General features: G+C 44.0%; 1 protein-coding gene across 1 annotated transcript in view; it reads left to right on the forward strand.

The window, feature by feature from the left end:
- SDK1 (sidekick cell adhesion molecule 1) overlaps nucleotides 1-25,809 on the forward strand; it is a 373,777-nt gene that overhangs the window by 307,729 nt on the left and 40,239 nt on the right. Inside the window, exons 29-35 of the mRNA XM_082064834.1 lie at nucleotides 1,853-2,047; nucleotides 6,745-6,946; nucleotides 8,953-9,056; nucleotides 10,830-10,900; nucleotides 15,587-15,722; nucleotides 17,619-17,678; nucleotides 19,662-19,763. Of these exons, the coding sequence (XP_081920960.1) occupies nucleotides 1,853-2,047; nucleotides 6,745-6,946; nucleotides 8,953-9,056; nucleotides 10,830-10,900; nucleotides 15,587-15,722; nucleotides 17,619-17,678; nucleotides 19,662-19,763 (870 nt within the window). The remainder of the gene's footprint in view (nucleotides 1-1,852; nucleotides 2,048-6,744; nucleotides 6,947-8,952; nucleotides 9,057-10,829; nucleotides 10,901-15,586; nucleotides 15,723-17,618; nucleotides 17,679-19,661; nucleotides 19,764-25,809) is intronic.

Here is a 25,809-nt window from a genome sequence, read left to right on the forward strand (position 1 = left end):
CTCAGGAGCTCCGAGAAAATCCGGCTACTTTTCATCTAGCACTCTGATGCTCTCCAGCCAGCTGCGAAGACGTGGCTGTGGGAAGATGCCGCGGGGTGCGAGGGGACCCCGGCAGCTCGAGCTGAGCCCCTCGGGCCCCGGGAGCCTTTTGCTGCTGGTGCCCATTTCCAAACGTGGATGCCCGGGGTGCATTAAGGCGCTGCAGGGCATCAGATCTGCACCCAAACCCGTTCACAACCTGCAGGAGCTCAGGCCGAAGCCACAGGCGCTGGGAGAAGCCAAGTCGCTCGTCGAGGTGTGTGTGCAATCAAATCTGGTCCATGCGAGGCGGCTGTGGCTGTTGCCCCACGTCCCCTGGCAGCTGCCGAAGAAAAAAGGACAAGGAAATGCTGGCGCATTGTCGACAGCACTGTGAGAGTCAGCACACCAGAATTAATACCATCTGTATCCCAATTAAATGGCACTTGTTCAGGACGGCGTGCACCACACGCAAGCGTGGCATTGAGTCAGGAGCACGCAGGAACTCTGCTTGTGCCTTTTCTGTGAGTGGGCATGTGGCAGTTGTTGTATGCTCACAGTGGGAAATAAATGTCATTGATTTTGTCTAATAGCCACAGGTAAGATAAAAATCTCAGTTTTCATGCACTGACCTTCACAAACGAAGCACACCAGGTTCGACTCCCCATGTTCTTGTTGCCGCCAAAATGTGGTGGGAGTTCAGACTCTAGCTGAATTAATTCCAAAAGAAAGAGATGGTCTCAGGTGCTGCAGACCCCTTTGTCATTCGGAAGATGAGCAGAGGGTTGGCAGAATCATGTCATGACTGTTTTGTTTTCAGCTGGTTTGATTTGGGTTTGTTGGCTGCCCTCTGCCCTGTGTAACTCCATGAAGCGTTTAATTGTACAACTGTATTCGGTTTGGGCAATAAAGCCCCACACCAGTTCCGGTATTAATTGATTTTGGAAGTCAGCAGCTGGACTGAAAGTTACCATCGAGCTCCAGAAGTGGGAGCCTGATTCAGTTGCTGGGCTTGCAGAATGAATTAGAACATTTGGCAGATCCTCTTTGGGGGACAGTTGTTGCTAGTGGTGCGTGAGAGCGCTGGAAACCCTCCTTTGCACAGTTGGATCATTAATAATACAGGCTAAACCTAATTGTCAGGCAGGTTGGAATGGGGGTTATCACTTACAGGCATCAACAAAATTGATTATTAAGTGCCGCGTGGTTGAAGCAGGACCTCACAGCTTGCAGGCTTCTTCCTTGGGCTGTGGCAGGAGGAGGCTGTTATTGGCAGCTCTGGTGGCTGCTGTACAGTTACAGGGGAGCGGGAGAGCTGAGAAAAAGGCAAGTGCAAAAAGCAGGAGCGAGCCTTTATTTGGGCAGTGTGAAGGCTGCACAGCTTGGGTAAGGAGCACAGAATAGTGTGTGAGCGTGCGTGCATACAGGTGTACGTGTGTGCTTGGGGGTAAAGATGAAACAGAGCGTTGTCTTGAACTGGCTCAGCCAGGTGACATTAATTGCCCAGGTTTTGTTTGTTCCTTTGCCTTTTCAAAAAGGTACCGGTACGCTCAGGAAAGATTGAACTGTTTTTCTGTCTTGTTGGTATGAAGGATGGGAAATGAAAGCAGTTTCATGGCAGATAGTATTTGGTAGACCCTTGTGTGCGTCACCGTGTGACATCAGGTACAGCGTCTGGCTGGGCAATTTTATAGCACTGAAGGTAGTAAATTACTTTATTCTGGTCTCAGATAAGCAAGTAATTATATTAAACTCATAGTTTTGGCGCTCTTTTGTCCCGGCTAGAAAAAAATCCTAACCCTTTCTGTGTCTCTCGTTGATGCTGTGATTTCAGGGTACCAGATTGCCTACCGCCTGGCCAGCAGCAGCCCTAACAAGTTCACGACGGTGGAGGTTGGCTCGACAGTCAGGCAGTTTACGGCTACGGATCTCACCCCTGAGTCAGCGTACATCTTCCGCACGTCTGCCAAGACCAGGCAGGGCTGGGGGGAGCCGCTGGAAGCCACCGTGATCACAACAGAGAAAAGAGGTAATGCTTGCAGCCACAGGTTGAGGTACTTTCTGCCGCGTGCCTTGGAGCCTCTGCTGCACTTAGGGGAATTTTAATAACAGGCTACAGCCTGTACACTGGCTCCTTCTCACCCCATAAACCTGCCCCAAACCATAGCAACATCATGATTTGAGAAACCTGGTGAGCAAGACAGACTTTTATGAGACACAGTTCTTCTAACCTGCCGGGCTCTTGGAGATTGATTTTTCCATCAGTTGCTATATTGGCCATATGCAGCCTCCTTCTGCAGTCAGATCTTTCTTTTTTTCTGCTCTCTCGTTTTCTCGAAAGATTGCAATCTTAAGAAAGTAAGTGATGGATGAATTGTATTGATCAGGGAATGCAAAATGAGAGGCACTGATGTTGCAGGATTTCTCCACAGCTCCTCCATTGTACCTCAGTCCTGACCTAATGTGTTAGTAATTACTCTGGCCTTTCGCTGCCACACGCTTGAGCAGAGTGTTTGCATCTGGATTGCCCAGAATTTTTCTGCTTCTTGCATCAGCCGTAAAGGGGTTATTCACATTCTGAATCTCCAATCACATTCTGTTCTGTAGGGAACCTACTTGAAGAAAGCAGGAGTTACAGGCATATAAATAAAACCAAATGCTTAGATACCGAAGGTATCTAAATGTGAAAGACATATAAGGTGTTACAGAATCTGCTCTGTACCATTGCTTGTTTGTAATGCTTTGGCTGAAGTAACTGCTGAATTCTCCAGTCTTAGAACAGATCTCTGGAGCTGCCAGTTAGAAAAATTTTGTTTTCTACTTGTGCATGAAGTTGTTTTTTGTTTTTTTTTAATTCAGAGCTAAAAATAATATTTTGGTAGAGAACAGGAGTGTGGGTTTTCCTCTGGTCTTGCGCCATGTTCCACTGCAAAGCATATATCTGTTCTCTAGAGGTGGCAAAGTCAGAACTAGCCAGGGTAACTTTATCAACATCACTCCTTTGCGCATCCCTGGATTTTGTGCCATGTGTCACTCTGACCCATTGTGCTGTCTGGATATTGATCTTTAACAAAACTTCTCTCTCAAAAGTTAGAGCCATGCAGCTCCTGCGACTTACAAAGATCACAGTTCAGGGAGAAGTGCACTTCAGGTAATTGGGGCAGAACTCCATAGACATCTTTCAACTGTTGTTTGCACTTCACTTTTGCCTGTGCTTGTGTGCCTGGTCTTGGCTCTTGTCCAGGTCTTGCACTATAATACAACCAATTATATTTACTTTAAGTTCTTAAAATGTGCCTACTAAACCATCTCTTGTTTTAAGTCCTTTCTACACCTTTCATTTAGTGCAAGTTTAAGGATTTTCTGCGCCTACAAAGTCTTCCTTATTATTTTCCTGTAACACTTCTAAGAAGAGAGGACATTGGCCTGATGTTCAACCACCAGCAGCAAGGACCGATGGGGTGCATTTCAACTACTTCTAGCCTGTCTGGTTGATGTTGAAATTCCCCCTGGTGTAGCTCTCCAGGTCATGTGCAGCCTTCCCAGTGCACAACAGTCCTCAGAGAACAAACCTCTAGAGCTGTATTAGGAAACTTAAAGTGCCTCTGCTAACGATACCATCCATCAAAGAGATTTATCAGCTCAAGGTTTCTTCCACCCCTGCCTGACTGCTGTCAAAATGGCAGTTTGAAGTCCAACATGTGGAAGGTTCAAAACAACCCACCATGCCCAATAAAGTGAATACTCGAAGCTCAGAGCCTCTACTTTTCAATAAAATGTTCTCAGGCTTCCCAGACCGTGCACAAGCTGTTGCTGGATGCGCAATAGCTCAAGGCAGAACTCGCAGCTCCACTGCAGGAACAATGATCCCTTGTTGCCATCAATGCTTTAGGGTTATCCTAAATAGACAAGTCAGAGCATAAAACGAACCCTTTCTCTTTTTGATGGATGGCTCTGCTGTGTCTCTATGCATGTTATGGAACCGAGCCCCAAGGCGCTGAGAGTTAAATGAAGTGATCCCATATGTAAAGTGCAGAGAGAAGAATGTGTAATCTCACATCACCAAGATTGATATGAGGCAATAATAAAGAAATTTATCCAGTGCAGCTATTCTGCTAACAAGTAAATAAAAAAACTCAAAATGTAGAAACCTGAACCTTGTATACGTGGCAATGAATATTCTAGAGCAAAAAGATATTTCATTTCCATTACTAAAAAATGCATTTAATATCCCTTCAGTCCTTGTTACTAAGGTAGGCAGGCACAAAAATTCCCCTGAAAATTAACCAAATCAGTCACTCTTGTCCTTTTAAATTCCTTGGATAATCCTAATATACAACATGACATTTTACACTGGGATTTATAGATCCCAAGTTATATTGTAGCTGTATTCTCCAGAGGTTCTTCTTTGAATCTACGTGGTGGTGTGATACCCTTCGGAATAGTCAACACCAGTGAACAGGGGAGAACTGAGTCAGAAAATGTAAATGTAGTGAGAAATTAGAAGTAGTCCATTGAGTTATGTGGCCTGGCCTTACATTCCTGCACAGCTCACCTTAGCATTTGCTTTTCACAGAATCCCAGAGTGTCAGGGGTTGAAGGGCCCTGGAAAGCTCATCCAGTGCAATCCCCCCATGGAGCAGGAACACCCAGATGAGGTTACACAGGAAGGTGTCCAGGCGGGTTGGAATGTCTGCAGAGAAGGAGACTCCACACCCCCCCTGAGCAGCCTGGGCCAGTGTTCTGTCACACTTACTGAAAAGAAGTTTCTTCTCAAATTTAAGTGGAACATCCTGTGTTCCAGTTTGAACCCATTATCCCTTGTCCTACCATTGGTTGTCACTGAGAAGAGCCTGGCTCCATCCTCCTGACACTCCCCCTTTATATATATGTAAACATGAATGAGTCCCCCCTCAGTGTCCTCTTGTCCAGCTCCAGAGCCCCAGCTCCCTCAGCCTTTCCTCACACGGGAGATGCTCCACTCCCTGCAGCATCTTGGTGGCTGCGCTGGACTCTCTGCAGCAGTTCCCTGTCCTGCTGGAACTGAGGGGCCACAACTGGACACAAGATTCCAGGTGTGGTCTCCCCAGGGCAGAGCAGAGGGGCAGGAGAACCTCTCTGACCTACTGACCACCCCCTTCTAACCCACCCCAGGTACCATTGGCCTTCCTGGCCACAAGGGCTTTTGGCTAAACCCACATAAATAAACTCTTCATACTAATGGTTTTGTACAAACAGTCAGGAAGTATATCTTGCAATACAGGAGATTTTAAGATCTCCCATTAGCAGCAGAAGGAAACCCAATCACAGGAGAGTGAGTGCAAGATCTGACCTGCCCAAAACTGCAAGCTGGTGAAAGCTTATCAGCAGAGAGTATTAAATCTCTGCACGACACTCGCTTCCCCTGATAGAATAACCCTGAATACCTGTCTCAGCCTGTCAGTGTAAGGCATTGACCTTTTGCATTGTACTCCGGCTCACATGCTGCTGGCACCAAGGGCTTCCTCCAGCTAATAGCTTACAAATCTTTGGGCACTGATGTCAGCGAGAGCCTGCTGCAGAGAAATGCCAAAACATATAGGAAATGGTTTTAGGGAATGGCAGGGAAATGAAGTGTTCGCCATACGGAGCTGTGAGGAATCGGGCAGGCGGAGGTGTGTTTATGGAAACAAGTGCTGATGAAGTTGAATTGAATTGCTTCTCAAAAGCAAGTCACTGCGGTGTCTCCAATCAATTTCTGCTTTATTACATGCCACACATTTTAATCAGAATCAATAATCTTCATGATAAACAATTAAACAATTATTCCTCACTCTATAGAGTTTCTCTATTGAAATCGATGATGTGCGGAGACGCGGTGACGGGAAAGGAGATCTATATTGAAACGGTTGGGGACTGGCATGCTTACACCGGCATTACCATTCCCTGCCTCATCTAAAAGGTGTACGGTTAATTACTCTGGAGAGATCTCCCTCAGCATCTGCTATGTCTGGTTTGACTTTGCGGGTTCAAGGTTATTGAGTGTGAAGGGAAGAACTGGGAAGGTTTGGAAGTGAAGTGCAGCCGGAGCTCAGGCCCCAGCTCTGCGCTATCTCTGGGCTGGGGTTTGGAAGCAGCAGCAGCAGGAGCTGCCGATGGTTCTTGGGTCCTTGCCAGAGAGAACTGGTGCTGGAATTCATCATCGACTGTAAGTTGTGCTCTTGGACTCTGCTACACACCAGCCTGTTCCAGCTTCATCCCTTCCTCTTCTTCATGCCTCAACTGGGGAGCAGCTGGGGGAAGAGGATGCTACGTAGCACAGGGAGAACGTAGTCCTGTGGTACCGATAGTGTGAGCACGGGTTCAAAAGTGAACTAGTTTACAGGCAAAATTTGTCAAGAGAGCAATTGCAGTTGGAATTACTGTTGAGTTTCATTGAAGACTTTCTTGGTTTGCTTGGCTACTGGTCCTAACGATTCTTCCTTAACCTGCCAGGCTAAGACGCCTTGAAATCTGAGGCCTGTTGCTAAGAAAGTGTGTATTCAGTGGTGACCTTCTGTGCCAGGGAGATAAGAACCAGTTTTACTGCTGCTCTTTGCAGTAGATTAAGGAATTGGGTGGCTTGTGAACCTCATGGGGCAAACCCAAGTGTTCAGTCTCCTGTGGCACCACCACTGTGAAAGTCCCATTGGGCTGTCACATTTTAGGTTAGCTTGAATGTCCTCTCAAATTATGGTTTCGTTGCAGAAAGACCAGCACCTCCCAGGCAGCTGATGACCCCCCAGAGTGATGTGTCATCACGGAGTCTGCTGTTGAAGTGGGTCCCTGGAAGTGATGGATCTTCACCAATACGATATTTCACAGTGCAAGTGAGAGAACTGCCAAATGGAGACTGGCAAACCTACTCCTCTTCCATCAGCCACGAGGCGACATCGTGCATTATTGAAAGGTACCATATGATCCTGGGCTAGCGTAGAAATTTCCACACTTTCCACTTCCAAAGTTAGGAAACAAAAGCAAGCATCTCAGTCTTTTTGGGGTAGAGAGGTTAAGTGAGGGTCACTGCTCTCATTTTAGAGATGATGTTTTGAACAGCAGTTGAGAGATTTGCTGAAGGTCATGCAATGAATCTAATTACAGTTGGATTGCAATGTATGTTTTTGAAGCCCTCAGTGTGGTAGGTAATACTACATGGGCTAAACCATATGTAGCTACATAATAGCCTGTAAAATACAACTAGTTAAAAATCCTTTCTGTGGTGACTGATGTTAAAATCCATTCTCAGTACTGCATTGCAATTATCTCTATATAAGCTTTTCCAGATGAAATGGGAACTATTTTTATCTGTGTTTTCCATACTGAAGTCTATAGATATCATCAGAATGTTTAAACTTCATTCAGACTTCATTATAACCTCAGCGATGCTGTTGTAATTGAAGTCCTTGTAACATCTGTGAAAGCAATTGGATGTCTATGAGAAGGTACTTGTTTTGCTGTCCATTTCCTCTATTGACCAACTAGTACAAATCGGATTATTTCTAAAAGGCTGTGAGCTTTTGGAGAATCAAGTGTCCAAAGCACTCAGACACAGATTTTTCAGGTGTGTTATAAAAACATCGGTGGCTATGGTGTATGGCAGCTCACCGATCATGTGCCAGAAGATACAGCTATATTGCTATCCTTTCATCTAACTGTGCATAAAAAAGAAAACTTGACAATTATAGATACAAATATAGACCAAATTCATTGACCTTGGAGATTTTATACCCACCCTGAATTATACCCAGTATCTTTCTAGTCAAAACCTGTAAAACCAAGGAAACCAACTATGTCATTTAGACTTGGCATTGGCATTACTGAAAACAAAAGATCAAGAAAGATTATTCAACTCACTCAAGTTGCTGTGGGTGAGTAACGGTGCCCTAATAGGGTGGCACTGCTGAAAGGTTTCTTCTCCCCCTTGCTAAAAGCTTTTTCGTGTGGAAGTCCAGAGGAGCAGCACACGTGTGATGTGAGAGTGCTGCCCATCCAAACGCATTATCCCTTGATGTTTAATCATTCCTTACAAGTAACTTTACTTGGGTTTGTAGTCAGTGTTACATCTGCCAGCTGATGGCTAGACACTACCAATTAATTAGCTAAATCCCCTGTAACTTATAGCTCTGCATTTCCAGCCTCAGTCTGTGACTCACAAGGCAGCCTCCCCCACACCTTCCCCTGCCAAGCCAAGACAGAAGAGTCTTTGTGAAGGTTATGTCAGCTGGAAATCACTCTTTGCATATCTTAAAGCTCTGCCTAGATAAAAGAGCTGCGAGGAACCTGTTGTTACCTTCTTTATTAAATAATCCAGGTAATAGCATTAATTTGAAATTCAGTAGGAATAAAACGTGCTGATCAAACGCAGTGGTCTAGGGGATTAGTCAGAAGGCTGGTGATGTGGATTCCAGAGCCTGCTGGGCACCTGCTGGCCCTGGACACGTTACCTGCCTCTTCTCTTCCCATCATCCCCATCTGTGCACTGAGGATGAGCTGACCCACGGACCTGCTTGGAGGTTTTCTCAGGCAAAGCACCTGGAAAGCCAGGTTTTGCGTAACCTTACAAGACTTGGCAGCACATCTTGTCCTCTCCAACAAGCTCTAGTCGTAGGCTGCTCCGTAAACTGCAACTTAAAGGCTGTTTACTGGAGCCCTGCTCCGCTGTGAATCCGTGCGTGTTTTCAGGAGCTCAGGCCAATGCAAACCTGAGAACATGCTGATGGCAGCAATGGTGCAAACACCCCCATGCCATGAGGAAGCTGGGGGAGGCTGTGAAGAAAAGATGATATGGAGAAGAGACAAACTGCTCCAGGACTTCGGTTGCCAAAGGGCAGGTTCTCTGTAGAGACTTGTTCTGAGGCAAGACATGATGGTGTGGGGAGATTTCCATCCCTCAGCCTTACTTCTTACATTCCACAGCTTGAACCCATTCACCTCTTACAAACTGCGAGTAAAAGCAACCAATGACATCGGGGACAGTGACTTCAGTGCGGAGACGGAGGCGGTGACAACTCTGCAGGACGGTAAGCAAGAAGCGACACGGCGGGGGCATCACCGTCAATGGGCGCTCCCCAGTGCTCCTGGGTTTGCTGGAGCTGCTGCAAGGTGTTCTCCACTGGGAATGTGGTGTGAAAATTCAACAGCCAATGCAGTTTTGTTCATAGGAGATTGATACAGGTAGTAATGAGATGTGGCTGAATTAATAACAGGCAGCCTTAAGTGTCCTGCGGTGCCCTCTGATAATGAATCATACTTTCAGGAGTCTCAAAATGGAATTAAACTCTGTTTGATTGGCTTCCAAACTCTGCACTAACCATTATCTTTGCAGAAATTGAATAATTTACAAGAGATCATTAAAAATAAATGTAGAACTGTGCATACATTTGAAGAAGTTTCTTCAATTGTTTTCACTCACAATCCACATCTGCAATATGGCAAAATTGTTGAGGTGTAAGTAAGAAAGAGTATGAAGCTCCTGGATACATGAACATTTAATCCTGCAGATCAGGGCTAATAAACTGTGAATGACATTGACAAGGCTTTTATTTTTAGCCTTAGAGATCAGCTTCTAATTCCTTGATTGTATAAAGTCGATGCCTGAATGCAGAAGTAGCTCTGGTGTCTTGAATGGAGAAGAGAGCTCTGCAAAGTTTAAAAGAGCAACAGTATTTATCCTTAGCCTGGGAAATGTGGTAGTACTGAGATATAGATATATATGTGTATACATGTATGATTCTGTATATAGGGTCCTAGGAATTAGCCGGTGTTTCATATAGCTCAAGGAATGGCTAGTTAAATATGACATGGAAATATAAAAGTAGGAAATTATTTTGCAAAGGAACGTTTAATGAATGTGATTTTGACATCAGAAAAAGAGAGGACAGAGCTCAGGAGTATTCTGTGTTAAACAAGAACCCATGTAATACTTGAATCACCTGCCTACCAGCCTTTTAGAGACACCCTGACTCTCTGTCTTCCTGAGCAGCGGCTGCCATGGCGGTGCAGGCTGTAACTGGTACTAATGCGGCACCACTGGCTCGCTGGTTCGGAATTTGAAGTTTTATTTTCTGTCCTCTTTGAGTTTAGCGACAGTGAATCCAGACTTGTGCTTGGCCTCCTCACAATACAACAGGGAGATACTGCAGAAGCTTCTCAACTCCTTAACGAAGTGAACGTTTATTCTGCTGAGCAAACCTGGTGCTGCCACCAGAGCATTGCGCTGTGGAGGGCTGTGAGCTCCTGATAAGCCTTCGCTTCCTCGTATTTGAGCTGCTATAACCTGTGTGTGTACGTGCTATCGCCATGGGCACAGGAATGGGTTAACCCATGGTAAATCAAGCTGTCCTAACTGAAATAATCTGTGACTATGTGACACAGGCTCCTAAAAACAAGGTGAGCTTGTCCCAGCTGTGGCAAAAATACCATGGAAAAGTTGGGAGAGGTTTGCACACATGCAGCTGGTTTAATGCTGCTTTAATTTCCTTTCAAACATATATCCAGTTGATTATGAGTGGCTGGCGTGCTGCACCTTCCTCCACATTTATGCCCTCGGCTTTTCCCGTATTCCTATTCAAGTTGCCAAGGCCACAGGTAGAGCAAGGGGTGTAGGAGGAGTGATTGGCTTCTGCCCAGATTGCAATATTCATATCCACCGCATTGCATTTGAGACCCACCGTGCAGTAGCTGGGATAGAAGATGTTCTTTGGCAGTGAAGAAAGAGAATTTGACGAAGAGAACGTGCCGGTTTTCCACCCTGTTGCTATAACGGCTTTGGTTATATTTTTGTTCTTGTTTAGTTCCAGGAGAACCCCCCAGTTCTGTGTTGGTGACTCCCCACACCACTTCGTCTGTCCTTGTGCAGTGGCAGGTAGGTAAAATGCAAGATGTTGATGTTTCTCAAACAAGTTTTGTTTGCTTTGACTTGTTGACGTTGCAAGGGACGTTCTGCTGGGCTGGAAGTGCTGTATAAAAGTTGAAGAACTGCAAGTATTTTCTTGTTTTCCTGATCTAGGCATATATTGTGGTAACGGATGGAAATTTCTGGCAGTTGTTTTTACTTTGTGCTCCATGAGAGAAAACTTAGAAGGTAAAGGAGTTTCTGTAGCCATGCCCAAGATCACTACTTGTACAGGTTCTCTTTTCATTGATATCAACAGATGTGCATCTTTACACTGAAAACATTCAATGGAGTGCAGACCTGGTAAAGTTCAGGTGATCAAAATCTCGCTTTCATTCGCATCGCACGCTGCGTGCTGCAGCGCCTCAAATAATCAGAAGCTTATGCTGTGCCTGAGATCCTGCTCATACCTTTGAGGAACTCCATGTGCCCTTTTGGCTCTGCGAGGGCTACAAATGGAGATTTCTTCAGAGAACAGAAAGGAATTTTGAGCTCTCTGTAATGTCTCTGAGTTGGATGTGAAAGTATTTGTGCCAAGTCTGCATTTTATACAGGCATTCCTTTATCTTTCAGTACCGGCCTCCTGGGAGATGCTGGAACATTTTGTGACCCAGTGCCTGAGGCTTCTTTTTGCAGAGTGAGCATTAATAGAGGGAACCCAGTGGGGTTCTGCACGATATCCGTAACCTATCCTGGAAAGCCTCTGCCCACCCTGCTCCCGAGACAACGTCGCGCACACGTTATAAGGATAACTTTGGACAGATTGCATTACAGTGAAAAATGTACATATGCCTTTACAGTACAGATGGGGCTCCTTGCATTTTTGGGAAAAAAAAATGTATGTATGAGGGTCTGTTTATTGCTCTGCAGCAACATTTTAAAAATATATCTGGCTGTACTGCTGTGTCGCTGGCCCAAGTTCACACAGCATAATGCTGAATAACATCATTGCTTACAGCATGGTGAACAAATAGAGGACATGTTGAACAGTTCAACCAGAGGAATTATGGAGAGATGTAAATCTACCGCCCCGCCTACAAATAAAGCCCGCAGTGAAGAAAAAAGGGTGTACAAAGAGGATGTGAGGCATGATGTACCGCGGAAACAAGCATTCCCCAATTGACTGATTATTGGTGTGTAGTTAATGTGAAATAGGTGGTTGTTTAGGTAATTGGATGCTTTTTATTTCATGAAAATGAAATGGGGTTGTTGTGCCAAAGCCATCTCAAGGGAGTTGTGGGCGATTATGTGTCATTACTACATGTATATTAATAGGTCCTAGTAATTCAGCCGTACTATATTTTTCAAATAAACAAAAATCTTCAAGTCCCACAATAGCCTCCAATTAAGAGGAAGTTTCACGGCAGTGTCTAAGAAACAATGTAAACTGAAAACCGCAGTCGCGCTAAATGCGAGAGTGGATTTCCAAGCAAAGCTAAATTTTTAACTTTGAGCCATGTTAATAATTCACAAAACAAACTCTAGATGCACTATCTGTGCTTTCAGCTGCTTGGTCCAATCAGTCCGTTATTTTTAAATTGAAAGTAGGAAGAAAAGAAGTCATTTCCATCGAGGTCTGTTGTATCAATAATGCAAGGTTACTTCAAATGTTCTAGACGATGTTAAGTTAACATCGGGATCATGCACTGTTCTGCCTCTACCTTAGAGATAACAATTATTCAAACTTACATTTTACTTACATTTTAGTCTTCTTTTTTTTTTTTCATTTTTAAACAGCACAAAAATGTTTCTCTTGCTTCTGTACAACATTCCAGGCTGCCACTCATAATAATTTTACCTATTTCAGCATATCCCTCAGGCCTTCCTACAAAATTCTAAATAATCCATTACATCAAAAGCAGAGTTTTGTCCGTGAGAGACAGATAGGAAGGGGAAGACCTGACCTTTTAGCAGAGTACCCTTTTCAGGAAAGAATCATCATTTCCATGGCAAGGAGAAAGGCAGTGTTCAAGCCATTTATTTTCTGAGCTTTCCTGTCCTAAATTTATGGGAAAGAAAAAATGGAGAATCACATGAAAGCATAAGAACACAATGTTTCCTATCAACAAATCAGTTTTGTACCACAATGAGGAATTAAGCTTTATCTTAATTAAATATTAGGCTGTTACATGGCAGAACAGAAAGTAATACTCTCTTTTCTTAGCTTCAGCAGTGTTTTCCTTTCAAGATTCTGTAGGATATTCTCAACTGGTTTTTAGTTAAAAATAAAATTATTAATAGTTAAAACAGGAAGAGACACTGACATCTTCCTTCTAGGTAGTAATGAACTGAAATACAAATCCATGTAGTTTTTTTCACTGTGTGAAGTTTATTTCCATGCTGGACAGGCTTTGCTTTCTTGCTGCCTCTCTCCTGCTTTGGGGAGATGCACTCAAGAAGTCTTAATATCTTGGTGGGACCCTGTTCTCGTGCTTTGCCTGGTGATTCCTTCTCTGCTTGGGCACCATCACAGCTAAAGCAGCTTCACTATAGTATAGAAAACAGAAAAGGACAGTCAGAAGATTGGAAAAGAGGCAAAAAGCTCATGATAGATATACCAGGAATTGCCAATAAACCATCTCTCATCCGCATTGTGGAGGAGAACATTTCAGCTGGGCCACAAACAACCTTGTAAGCAGGTGGCCCTGGCACTTTGTTTAGTCTGTTTGCTCAGCCCCTTGAACAAGAGGCTCAGTCTGAGACCAGGAAAGACGATTGTACAAGAGGTTGATGTATTTGCCTTGTAAAATGGAGTCTGAGAAGGAACATGATTGCCCTTTTTAAAATACAACACGGGCGTAAGCACCCCGTAGGGAGAACAATTTAACCCAAAAGGCAATGTTAGCACAGGAGCAAATGGTTATAAGCTAGCTATGAATTATTTAGATTAGAAATTAAATGAAGGTTTCTAACTCTCCAGGTAGTGAGGTTTGAAGCAGCTTTCCAATAGGAAGATTGGGAAGCAGAAAAATCAGCTTGTTGTCTGGCGGGGGTTGCTCTGTGTGTGAAAAGAACTCGAAGCAGCTGATTTTCTGCAGTCCTGAGGGCCCAGTCCTGCGATTCCTGAGATCCCTCACAGCCCCGTGTTCCCAGATCGTTCTGAAATGCAGGTGCTAAATGAGAGTGAAAGGCGGTCAGAGCTTCTCCAAAGGATGGAGGACAATAATGAGCATGAAACAATGATGGATGAGGTTCTCCAGCCATGCAGAGCAAGTGACAGCGATATCTTGGGACTATTTGGATTGGGCAGGACAACTGCAGAAGGCAGTGGCTTCTTGCAGGAGCAGTTTCTGCTCCTTTTCCTGGTAGCTGTGTAGCTTTCCTATACTCTGGTTCATGTGATTTTCTGTTTTGGTTTCCATAAACCGCAATCTTTCCACTTCATTCCTCAGCCCTCACCCAAAGCAAAGTCCTTTGTACTGAGACAGAACAGCCCTCTCTGTTCTCTTACCGTCATCCTGAAATAATGGAAAATTCTTGTCATTTCTGGAAGCAGAATGTTAGGTTATTAGCAAATATCTGTCTCCTTTCCTGTAAAAACATTCTTACTTCTTTCATTAAAATTACATGTGTTATTACCTTCTCTTGTGACAGCGTTTCACACCAGCGGTTCATTTCTCCACAATGGACAGAAGGTTTTCCTTAGTGAAGTTCTCAAGACTGCTAGGGATCCCTCTGGATTAAAGGCGAGATCATCATTAAAATCCTTTTCATTTATACTTTCAGCCCCTTAAATTTCAGTACAAGAATCTTTAGAAGATAAGTGGCTCAGGGCATCTTTTCTTCTCTGCAGTTCTCAGCCTGTATTAGACTCATGAAAGCCAATTTTTTCTTAAACATGAAGAATCCCTTTGCTTGTCTTTATTTAAGCGAGCCATTCAGCCAAAAATCTCCTTTTCATTTGGCTACTGGCTGTATGTCTGTACCTGAAGGAAGTCGTGAGGGGCTGCTGAGGAATCCTTGCTGAGATATTATGTCTTTGAGCATCTTCCAGCATGTTGGAGAAGAAAGAAAACTTGTGTTTGAGCCAGCCCAATGGCCATACGTACCACAGAGGCCGGGGTTTGCCTGTGGGACTGGACAGATGCAACACACCAGAATCCGTCATACAATGACTTCTCTCCAAATGCCTCTGTGAGCTGTTAGACCTATTTTCATCTTTCTAATTAAAGCCAGAATACACCAATGTTATTTTCTCATCAGCCTTCCAATAAAATAATGCCAAATGAAGAATGTTCTATGAACAATCCCCAAGGGAAACAGCCGCTAAAGAAATTCTGTCTTTGCCAAAATGATTTCTTTCTCTTCATCTCAAAGTGAAATACTGGTTTGCAGTTCCACTGTTGGTAGCCAGCAACGTGTTTATTTATAACCTTTATCGCACACAAGTTTTTGTGGACCAAGATGGAAAGGAATTTAGTTCTTAGTAGTGCAAAGAGCCTTTTGTAATTGCCACAGTGAAGTCATCAAAGTTGCCTTTAACTTGTGTTTTTTCAAATTACGCAGCCTTTGACCCTATGTATTATTAATGGCAGTTTTCACCAGAGAACACTGCATCCCCTCGCACAGGACGGGTGTCACCTGTCACCTATGGTGACGGATATTTGTCACAATGCCCATCTCAACGAGCCTGTTCTTCATGTGAATGTTTTTCAGCCACCCAAAACGGAGAGTCTGAACGGCTTGCTGTTGGGATACCGCATCTACTATCGGGAGCTGGATTACGACACTGGATCTGGAAAAGAATCAAAAACCATCCAGAACCCCTCGGCTTTAAGAGCAGAGCTCACACGTAAGCCCGTGTTTTGGAGCCTGTAATATCCCAGAATAGAAATCTGTCGTTATACCAGACACTGTGTGCCCTCTTGCCCCGTGGAAATAACGCACAATTGTGTCTAAGAGTGCTGGAGATAATTTAGCTTTTACACAATCAGGGTGAAGATGCTGAAAAATGCTAATAACTCTGATCAGCATCACTTGTAATGGTGCTCTCTAATCTGTGCTCGAATTGATGTTCTGTCCCCCATGTACCCTCTGATTTCTTGCTTTCTGCTACCTCCATTTCATGATTACCCTGATATACATTGTTCTGCCATCAAAGAAAAAAAAAAAAAGACAGAGACTTCATTTTCCTCAGCTGGGAACCTTTTTCTTTCTTGCTAATTTTTGGTAGTTATAATTGACATGTTGTTTTTCTTTTAGCAGTATAAGAAAACAGCTGAGGGGAAATTTGAAATAGAATTTTTTCAAATTTCAAAGTGCTTGTCCCTATTTTGGAAGAAAATAGCAAAAATGAGCAAGAATTGCGAGGTGCATGCTTGCCATGTTAGTCGCTGGGAGTTTTGGTTCACATAGAAAGAAGGTGAAGGGGGAGAGTAATAATAGAAAAATTAAAAGGATTTTTAGACAAAGGCTAGAAAGGAAATCAGAGGGAAGAACAGGCAGAACAAGATGATGAGAAGCAAAGACGTGAGCACTCTGCAGCCTGACAGATATGGTCCAGCAATGAGAGATGCTCATGGAGGGACCAGCTTTTGTCCTGTTTGATGTCAGTAGAATATTCAGAATAAGATAATACTCTAAGAGCAGCAGAATAGGGTTGAGTGAGACTATTTTAATACCTTGCATTATCTTCCCTGTTTCCCTGAACCCATAAAAGTGGTTTCTACAAAAGCAAGAGTGATTTTTGCGGGGCTGTGTAAAAAGTGAATGATTTAAATATAATGTAAGCACCTAATTCTGACCTTACTTCTGTGGTCAATGCTGAATGAGACTTCTCAAGCCATACAGAGTTTTAACCAGGACAGAGTAGACATGTAAAGCTCCTGTAGGTGTAGGTATGCATAAGCAGGTTTTTTTCCAGACAAAAGCCGAATGACTGACTATGTATATTATGAAATAATGACTTTGGATGCTCTATGGTCTCACAAGCCAGGGAGCCTCTAAAACATACTGGTTTCTTCTCTCCCCTCTTCTTGGCGAGCCCTGAGCTATGTTCACAATAGCTGTAGAGTAGAAAAAAATGTGCTGAACCTCTCCAGGGAATCAAGAGAGATAGAAAGGGGTGGAGACAAGTGTATTTGAAGAGAAATTTCCCTCTTTCTCCTCTATAATATGACAATTCTCACCTTAGTGCACCTCTGTTCCTCACTGACCTGCGGTTTTGCTCGGCTTTGCATATTATTACAATTTGCTCACAGCACGAAGATTGAATTCTATAAGTGAAGCTGTGGGAAATCTAACACACACTTAAAAAAACGGGTCGCGTTCTATTGTAAGTGTTCGCTCTCTGTGGCCCGTGTTCCAGATCTTTACCCTGCAGCTCTTCAGGTTTTGGATTTTGCATGTTGAGAAATAAGGATGTAATACAGTGTTAAGAGTTTTCCCCCTAGAAATTGTTTCAGTTTTACTGATTTGTTCTATTTAATCTAGGAGTCAGAACATTTCTGTGTTGTATATTTGTGAGATCCTCTGTTTGAGGAGGAAATGAAACAGCCCCATGTGGGTGAGGTGCTTTTGATGTGTTACAAGAGAGTGATGTGATTTTATTGCCCTTCAAGGTATAGTCCTAAAGCTCAAACTGTGTGTGTGTGTGCTGCATCATTTGCCTCTGTCTCTGCTGTACATCATTTGCAATAACTATTTCCTTGCACTGTAACAAGCTTTCTGCTTTGCTTACCCTGAATAGCCCAAAGCAGCTTCAAGACAGTGAACAGCAGCTCTGCATTAACGACGTATGAATTAACACGTAAGTGCACATTGCCTTTAGATGAGACTCTTTTTAGTGGCTCAAAATACACTATAGGCAAACTCCTATGGTCCTCCTCAGTGGATCTAGCAGAAATCAACACAGATTAATGATTCTGCTTTCTTGAGTTTCTTTTTCTTTAAGCCTTTGCTTTCCCTACATCAAGAGACATTGATGATGCAAGTAGGTAGCTGTTGTAAAAATGTGGCTGCTGGGAAGGTAAAACATTATTGACTATAACAACCCAGTATTGCTGATGCTAAATGAATTTTGATTTGCTTGCTACATATTTTGCAGTCCATCTGAGTTTAGCTGTATCACATCATTAGTCCTGTGATTCGAGCACTGCAATGCTCAGGCATTCCATGGAGTAGGAGGCCAGTCTAGAGAGGGCCCAATGAATTTATGTGCATCTCCAGAGGTGTTTTCAATTGGAAATGAATAAAATAGCATTCGACAGAGTTAAAAGGCAAGTTGCTTTGTGGTGATGATGGTTCACTAGATAGGTTTTGCCCAAGGCTTTTGAGTCACAGATTGTGATGGGCTAAAAAACAAATGAAGCCCTGTCCCCACTGAAACTTGCATGCATGAACTCTCATGTGTTCCATTTTCTTCCACATCCAGTTTAACACGAAAATCTCCCTTGTGGCTTTTCATGGCAGTGGTTAAAGCTTCTCTGTACGAGCTGCCCAGTACTATAGCCTATATATCTTACTATATTTGTTTGTTTACGAACTGAGCATCATTATTGCTGATTTGCTTGCTGCATATTTTGCAGTCCATCTGAATTTAGTGGTATCACATCAAAAAGTTAGCGATGTATCAGATCTCATTTACAGAACGCCTGAGAGCAGGGAATGATACTGGAGTCTGAGTCAGGTAGAGGAGCACAACTCTTGTAAACACTCCTGTGAAACTGAAATTAGATGAACCTGTATGATTAGGTTTATTGAACCTTACCAAACCGATGACATACTGTCAGCCACAGAATTAAGGGTACCACGTGATTCATAGAAAGCAAAGAAAATCATTGGCAGTGGGAGAAATTTAGACCCCTGGCCATGCATGTCTTAATCAATTCAATGCTCATTTGAATAGGGCAATTTATATTATTGATTGCTCTCTTACTCTAATTTCAATGTTAAATATTTTAGATGATAAATATTTCTGTTAGGATTGATTCTTTCATCTTGAAAATGCAAAATCTGAAACTGCTCAGGCGCTGCCTCCCCTAATGACGTTGACATGATTCTACTCAACCTCGTTTGCATCTACTCATTACCCTCGCACCACTGGGGTTTCTAGTTTTCGTTCCTACTGCTCTCGCTCTCCTACCTCATCTGTCAGAGCAGTTTCTATATGTCAGCAAAGAAATTGGTTGCCTAGTGGCCAAATGGAGTCCAGACTTCAAATTCTCCTTTGTCTTTGTGATTTATGTTCAGGCTGTGGTCACTTTGAAGGAGAAAGACATCCTTGAGTTTGCTTCCAGTGGGACTCCAGATTCCCCACCACAGAGGATCTTGTGCAGTGATGTTCTTGAGCAGTGCAGTTTCTAAATGACTCCCTGGATGAAAATCCCTAGGATTAGGCAAAGGCTTGAAGCCATGTTCTTTCCTACCAGTAGAGATCAAAAGGAACCCACATGTTGAACATTCAAAGCAAAGTCCTGCCTTTTTCTGTCATTAAGAATGACCTAGAGATGTTCATCTAGCTAGTTACCCATCAGGAGTGATCCCTCTTACTGCAGCAACACCATGGGAAAACACTGGCAAATCCTACCTTTTCATCACAAAGACCTTTCACGATTCTGCAAATTGTGATGTGTGAATTAAGGAAGGATGGAAGTAGACATTGTACTATTGTGCTGTTCTAATGCTGTGTTTAATGAGAGAGAATTCTGCTGATAATGGGATGATGGACTCTAAAAAATACCTGTAATATAGTATAAATAATTATATATAATATGGTATTTTACTTTTTCAGAGTTGAAGAAATACAAGAGATATGAGGTGCTAATGACAGCATATAATGTAATTGGTGAGAGCCCTACCAGCACACCAGTGGAAGTCTTTGTGGGTGAAGCAGGTAGGTAAAAGGAAAATTAGTTGATATTTTTTAAAAGTACCAGCATGTCTTAGTATTCTTCAGATAATGTTTAATATTTGTCCAGGAAAGGGATGGTTTGGAAAACTCGCCAGTCGTGATCACAAACCGTTTTTTGTAGCATCCTCTCCTGGAATGGGTTTGCACTGACAGTTTCTTGCCACTGGAAAGCCAGCTGGTCTGTGTGAGTAAGGGGAGAAAGGGCATTTGAAAGAAAGACAATATTTTTGGAGTTGCAGGAGGACGACTGTTCATACCAAATTAGCTTGAGGGAAAAATTGACTCAAGTTAAAGAAGTGAAAAGTGGAGCACAGGGAAGCCACGAGGGAAAAGAACCAAAACTACAAAACAAGGGAGACTTGGAAAGCTGGTTCTTTTATTTTATAGCTCTCTGTGTAGAGACATTGCCTGAGCACCGCACCTTGCTGTATTTTTATGCTTTGGAAGTCAAGAAGATGCCGTGCCGGTGTAATGGTGGCTGTGGAGCCACAGCTGATGGTGAATCTCAGGGACGTGCCGACTCTGTACCTGCATCCAGCCCTACACAAGCTGAGGGTCAGTGGCACTATTCACGCCTTTGCTTATGGATCTAGTGCGTGAATCCAGGCTGTATTTATGAAATGTGACTTGCTGATCATTTTAAAATCCTTCCATTGGAAGGCCGGAGGCAGAAATCAGGACAAGACATTTAACTAGACCTTGTGAAACAGGTGACTTGCATAGCCCAGATAACCCACAGCTGAGTCTGTTCTTCTCTAGCTGAGGAAGACAGGACTGGAATAGCTGATGTCTTCCTCACAGCCATGGCGGCGGTGCCGTATTTATGGTGACCCCAGCCAGCGAGAGGCTGGCGCCGAAATAGTTGTTAGTTATGGTATCAATTCCCGCAGCAGCATCTTTTGAAGCTTAGAACAAGAACAGGCAGCGCGCACCCTCCTGTTGTTCAGTCTGCCACTGCAACGAAATCTGATTACACTTTTGTTCTTCTGTCTCAAGGCTAGGATGTGGAAGCTATCAAACCCAGCACAGATTGATTTTATTATTATTCACTAAATATTCCATTGCTCAAAACTAAGCAAAGCACATTATTTTTTTAAACTCTGCTGCACCATTTTTAAACTCTACTTAACCTTTTCATTTCAAACATGATGTAACATTTACTATCTTTCTCTGAAAACTTCATAAATTAATCAGAGCAGCCTGGTTCTGGAGAGACAGCTGGCAATATTTACATGTTCTTTTTTTTTCTAGTTTGCTGCTGCTCCAACTTACTTCTGCAACTGCAGCAAAGAAAGCCCCAAGTGGAGCCAACTGTATCTGGCTTCCAAATACATTTTTGTTTCAGAGTTAATATCTCACTGCTGCAAATGGAGCCAGCACACGCGTTTGTACACATGTACACAGCACAGCAAATCAGCTGGGAAACAAGGAAATGCTGTTATGTCGTGTCTTTTAATCTCATGGTCCGGGTCTTTCTTATTATAACTCAGGGAACAGGGAAGTGGAAGGAGCCAAACTTGGGAGGAAGCTGAGATATCCAGAGCTTCTTCCACAGGCAGAACTGGTGTATCTGGAGTTGTAGCGTGACTCAGATGGTTTTTGAGAGATACTGGTTTACCTCTGGTTAGGGACAGTCCACGTTCATGCAGTAGAAATGATGAATGTGGGATCTTCCTGCCGATTTTCTCTCTTGTTGTGTGAAGTTATTACTCTTTGTTATATAACTCCCTCTTCCACCTCCAGAACTGACTGTGATTTATGCTGTGAGTAAAGTAATTGGAGCTGGTATTGCAATTTAAGTTTTAAATTGATTTGTGACACCTTTGAGTTAAAGTGTGCTGTGGAAATACACGTTTTTGTTGTTATAGTCTGCGTGATGTTCTTACCCGTGGTAAAGGCAGTTAAGCGGGAAGCTGGAAAAAAATGGGTCTGTTTAGCTTCAGCAATGGGGCATCCACGTTAAAACTAGAGAAAACCTTCTCAATAAACAATAATGCTGACAACACGGGCACAGCACTGAACACAAAATGACTGAGGGGTCCCAGTCCCCAGTCGGAAGGTCCCAGATAACTCACGTCTCAGTGCTGCGAGACGGTGCTTCGTTCCGCCGTAAGGGTCGCAGTAATTCTGGTAGGGGTGAGAACATTCCTCTGTCGGTTGTAAAAAGGAATATACAGCACATGCCTTTGGGGAAATGTGCTGGGTTTAGGCCAGCTCAGTCAAAATACCCAGTTCTGTGCATTTCTGGTGGGTGTTTAATACAACGTGGGGCACCTGGAAGTGATACTGGTGGTTGATGTGCTGTTCAGCTTCTGGGTCTGGTGCAGCCAGACGAGCGATGAAGAAGTAGGAATGTCTGTAATTCCTTCCCTCTTGTGCTCTCCCCTGTTAGATTTGAAGCTTTTTCTATCCTGTATCTGGATTTTTACAGTAAAAGCTCAGGTAGGCAATGGAGCCCCCTGGCAAACTTGAAAAAGAAAGCACCATTAAAACCAACCTTCTGGCAGTTTTGCCAATCTAACAAGTAAAAAGTACCCGAATAAGGAATTTCTGTCAAGCCCTGTGGTGCCGTTGAGCTGTTCCCCAGCCAACAGCCTCCTTGGGAGCTCAGGTCTCACTTGGCTCTGACTGATGGGCAGTGAGAAATTTTGGAGGAGAGCAACCTGCTGGTTGGCAAAGGGCCGGGCACGAGCAGTAGGTCTCTGTATCCGGACCTGCCTGGGGAATAACGGAGCTGGATGCATTTGGGTTTTTTTGTTACAGTAGCCCATAAGACCAAAGCCCCAGCAAAGGCTCCGTTTTGAGTTCTGCCTGGGTGTTTGCAAAACTCACTGGCAGAGTAATTCTTCCTATGCCAGGAGGACAGGCTGGGAGTCCTTGCGCTCCGAGCAGCCGGGAAGGATGCGCTGCCCGTTCGGTCTGAACAGAGCCGGTGTCCTTCCCCCGCCTGCCTCAGGCATCTGGATCCTCCTCCTCCGTGGACCAGAAGGTCCTCATAACATTGCCTTTTTAGAGCTGGCTGCGGCTCTGCCCTGCTTGTTAGAGAACTACGTGCCTCTCCTGACAAATGACAGAAAAATTGAAAGCCACCACTTGCAGAAATTCGGAAGGGAGACGCAGCCCCGTTGGCAAGCCCCCTTCTCGCCTTGTTAATTCATTTAACAGTTCAGCTGTCAGGGATGCCGGCTTTGATTGGGAAAGCAGCGAGTGTTCAGTGAAAGGCTGGGTACCAATATCCATCCCAGCCCTAAATGCAGCTGCTACCAGAGGTGCTGTTCTGCTCGACTGAAATAAAGACTGTTAGAGCAGCCACTATATCAAGAGCATTATTCTACCAGGTCACTGTCACTGTCTGATTGTGTGGTGGGCTCTGGAGTTCAGGAGACTCCGCTACCTGCATTTTAATTAAACAGAAATCACAGGTTTGGGGCAGGCGTGCTTCACCTAATTTGGGAAGGTGAATAAAATGGAAGGCAGCAGTACAAATTCTGTGCTAACGAGCCTGCAGCCTCCAGTGCTTCTCCCATATACTGTGAAGCTGTTCTGCTGTTCTGGATGAAAAATAATGGAATTCATAATTTCTTCCAGCAGCTGCTGCTGGAGGAGAGCGCACGTATGGAGAGGAGGTGGCAGAAGGGGTGAAGTGCACCTGGAGACACTACCCTTTAAACAGGTTGTAAATCCATTTGTGTGAAGAGGGGAGTGATGTATGCCATTTTAGCGGATGGTGACATTGGTGACCTTCAGAATTCACAAGAACTGATGAGGCTGTTGTTGTTGCTGTTCTTTTTAATAATGGTCTCTGAGAGCTGGTTCTGCAACGGGAAAGGCAAGCAGTAAAAAGAGCTGGGAAACAGATCCCCTTAGCAGTCCTCTCTTAAAATGCCACCTTGATTGTACCATCATCTTACAGGAAAGGTTTCCTGGCCATCTCACTTTCTTCCAAGTGAAACCGTAGCTTGGAAAGGAACAGAAGTGGGACAGAGGTTTGACGGCTTCTTACCTTTCTTCTCTTACCATCTTCAAAAACCTGAGTCTGCCTCTTGGTGTGAAACTAGCACACACTAAAGCAGATTTCCTGCTGTTATCTGCAATTATTTCCATCTGCCCTCTTGCCTGCAGCCCCACAGGTGTTCCTGGAGTTCACAAACTTTATTTTGTCCACCCATAGCTGACACATGGAGGGAAGCTCAGCTCTGCCAGTAACTCAGAGCTGCCTGGCAAGAAACAGAAACCATCTGGAAAGCTCCAAGACCAAAAATAGTGGGTTGGGTTTTGGAAAGAGAAGGCAAAATAGAGAAAAGAAGCTTCTTAAGGAAGAAAAGACTTGACTCAGGCACCTGGCTTCCCTTTATAAACTACTTCATAACTGCTTTAGAAACTATTTTCATCTCTTTTTGCAGGCGTCACTCTTTTCACGTGTTCATACAAAATACCCTACGTGGTGTCACCTCCCCATCATAAGTTGCTTTCTGGAGAAGAAGATCCCACAGCACTACTTTGGGCCCCCCCTTTCTCTTATAGCGCAGGAGCTTTATCTCCTTCCCTGCCCCACATGTAGCTGAGAAGATGCTGTGCAGAGAAGTCCCCTGTGCCTCCTTGTTAACAGCCTACAAGAGGAATGACAACATTTCAGCGCGTTAGAGCTGGCAGCTTCCATCAGTCTGCTGTGGCCCCCTTGGCTGTTTTCTCCTATCTGCTGGGGACACGTGGCCGTGTCTCGCGGAGCCTGGCTGTGCGTATGCAGATAGGGAACGCGTTGCTGCTGGCACAGCTGGAAGAACCGGGTGGGCATTTCCATCCCAGCCGGGAAGAGGGGAGAGGAGGATTATCGTGGCCGTTTCACATTGCAGTAGCCTAAAACCTGTCAGCCTAGGGACAGTGTCTTCCCTTGATAAACAAAAGGGAAGCTGTTGGAAAGTACTGTAATACATAAATTATTGGTTTCACTTGCTCAAACTTTAAACAAAACGCATTGACCTTTGTTGGCACTTTAAAAGCACCAAGCCTTTGAAATGCCAAGGTATTAGCCTTTTAATCGACACTTCTCAGCGTCAGCAAAAGGCTTCTTTTGGGGGGTGGCAGGGTGTTGGAAACATTGATTTTCCTTTCCCCTCCTCTTTAAATGTAAAGAATCTTCAGAGCTGTTCCAATATCACACTCAATTGTGAATGCGCTTTACACAGCCGTCCTGGGAACACCCTGCTCCAGGAGTGACTCCGGCTTTCGTCCTGTCCCCAGTGTCTTTCTCCCTAAGGAAGGAGACGTTCTCTGAGCTCAGAGTTAAAGATCTGAGCCGTGTTCCCCAAGAACGCACTAAAAGAGCAGAGCAAGAAAGCCAAACTATAAGAAGACAGGGGAATGAAACAGTGGTGAAACATTTCCAGTTTGAACTGGGACACAAACCTTTTTTCAGTTTCTCTTACATTACTGGAAGCCATTATGCATGTATCCTAACCGCATTCTGTTTCTGAAAGTAGGATCAGCACTGGGTACATCCCATCTTGGTGGATTTTAAACTCCTTTGGACTGCGTCTATATGTGGTTTCCACTTGGAGCTTGCCTGCAGTAAGTCTAATTTGGATTTGTTGTTCCCATCAATGCAGCTCCACTGGTGGTAATAGCAGTATAGATAGCACTCGCCTGCGTTATCTAATCCTGCAGGGCTGTGACAGGATAGTAAAAAATAACAAACTAAAGTGTGCTTACATTAGAGCATTAGTCATTCCTTGTGTGTTACTGGTATTGCTGCACTGCTGGGGAATTACGGATATGAATTTTCTATATAAACCTTGGCTCCCTTTTCCTATTCGAGCTGGCTTGTTTTTTAAGTGTAGCTTTACATTCTTAATCTGTTTACAGATGAGCACAAAGCTTTCATAATTAAACTTCCAAATTCGGTAGCTGAGCTCAGGAGCTGCTCATATAATGGTGAGACAGAAAGTAACTGCGCCAGCGTGAGTCTATGGAAGAAGTGTCCTTAATGTCAACATGTCAAAAAGACATCCCTGCAGCTCTCTGGAGACTG

Source organism: Streptopelia decaocto, assembly GCF_964273445.1.
Source record: "Streptopelia decaocto genome assembly, chromosome: 13".
Taxonomy (NCBI): Eukaryota; Metazoa; Chordata; class Aves; order Columbiformes; family Columbidae; genus Streptopelia; species Streptopelia decaocto.